The following is a 1,780-nucleotide window of genomic DNA, read 5'->3' as shown; positions in this document are numbered from 1 at the left end:
AGTTCCACACTAGTTCATATACAGGACATGCCCCATATATGTAAGCCAACAAACATAAAAGTACCTATAACATCACATCAACCTAGCTTACTATACATCATGAAAAGATATCTAGTAGACAAAACAATACATAATCAAAAACCCTCATCCTCTATCATCAAAAATGAAGTTGCCACGAAACTGCAGCCCCTTAACACGAATCAAAGACGCTCTATCCATTGGAGAACTTTGTAGAAGAGGTGCTTGCCCCTGATCTTGAAGACGAAGGATATGTACCCGAAGTCATAAAGTCAATGGTTTCATCATAGACAACCTCACCCTCTTCCTCATCTGAACCCTCATGAACTTGTCTATCCCCTTTCTTTCTCCCTTGGATTGAAACACCATTTCCCCCAACAGAAGCAAGAGCAGAAAACGGATTATGAGTTTGAATTTTAGGAGAAGTAGTACCCTGCTGATTTGCAACAACATTTTTCTTCCTATCGACCGGTCTATACTCAAATTTGGGCTTTTGGTTATTAACTTGAAAGCCATTCTTCTTTGCACTTTTCTTAGCCTTAACTTCAGTGAAACCATCCTCATCTACTTTCAGCCTGTTAGTAGGAGGTTTGGATGTTGAGCCAATACGTTTAGGGCATCCCTCAGAGTCATGCCCAAACACACAGCATTGAGCACATCTCGGGGTTTCCCATTCATACTCCACCCTAATAGTCTCCGTAACATATTTGTTTCCATCCAATTCAGGAATAGCCATGGTTAGAGTCCCTTTCAACTCCTGATCAGCCGATATTTCAATCAGAGCCCTAGCATAACTGATCCTTCCCCAAGCCTCATTACACATATCAGTTGTATACGAATCAACGCGCACAGGAGACCCAATTTTGGACGCCAGCATGCTTAAACCATCAGCAGAATACGCCACTAGAGGGACGTCATGCAATTTAACCCAAACTGCAACCTTTTTAAGCTCTTCTTTTTTAAGGGTATTTGTAGGGGACCAAATGTTGAGAAACATAGGTTTGTTACGGATCATCCAAGGTCCCCCTTCAAGAACATCATCCATACCCTTTCTGTCTTCAAACTTGAAGAAAAAGAACCCATTTGCATTCATCATAGTTTTCTGAAGACCATGTTTCTTCTAGTTTGTTCTCACAAAGTAATCAACTTCTGGATATGCAATCCTATCCCCCAAAAAATACCCATAAAGAGTGTTAATTAACCTGGCGAACAGAATCAATCGGCAGCACTACATCCACACCATCCAATAAGACATCTGATTTTAGCGATCTAAAATTAACTTTAGGAACTTGATCCGCCGCCTCATTGGCCTTCCTATCTGTTCCCTCAACATTCTGATGTTGATCAGAAATAACAGCCTGCTGAATACCTACCTGCTCGACCACATCCGCATAAGATTGCTGTTGAACTTGAGCATTATCGCCTTGTTCCTGTTTTCGAGGGCGGGCAGGACTGACATCATTTAGCGGTAGCACAAATGCTACCTTTCGCTTGTCAAAAACCATTGCATAATCCTCATCTGGAGAATCAGAACAGCCAAGAACGTAGTCCGTATCATTCAGCAGTAACATGAATCTTACCTTCTTATTCCCCACTTCTGAAACCATAGGCATATGTGATGTTTTCTTTGGCTCAAACGGTTTACCATCAATGTTCTTAATTTTTGTAGCAAACACCTTGGAGTTATCCATATCTGAATCATCCATGGTGAAAGAAAACCAACAATTGCCGAACCCCTAATACAGGATCGGACTGAACTTGG

The 1,780-nt window shown here is 41.4% G+C and overlaps 1 protein-coding gene across 1 annotated transcript; it reads right to left on the bottom strand.

The window, feature by feature from the left end:
- Nucleotides 1-211: 211 nt before the first annotated feature.
- On the bottom strand, nucleotides 212-1,114 carry LOC110876000. The gene has a single exon (XM_022124184.1). It carries the CDS (start codon nucleotides 1,112-1,114, stop codon nucleotides 212-214), a length of 903 nt encoding a protein of 300 aa, XP_021979876.1.
- Nucleotides 1,115-1,780: the final 666 nt, after the last annotated feature.

This window comes from Helianthus annuus, chromosome 9 (assembly GCF_002127325.2).
Source record: "Helianthus annuus cultivar XRQ/B chromosome 9, HanXRQr2.0-SUNRISE, whole genome shotgun sequence".
NCBI classification, from domain to species: Eukaryota; Viridiplantae; Streptophyta; class Magnoliopsida; order Asterales; family Asteraceae; genus Helianthus; species Helianthus annuus.
Note: the sequence above shows the minus strand (reverse complement) of the source record. Positions and strands in the feature narration are given on the sequence as shown.

Coding starts and splice junctions, on each gene's coding strand:
- LOC110876000 (XM_022124184.1), bottom strand. CDS start 1,114: ATGATGAATGCAAATGGGTTCTTTTTCTTCAAGTTTGAAGACAGAAAG.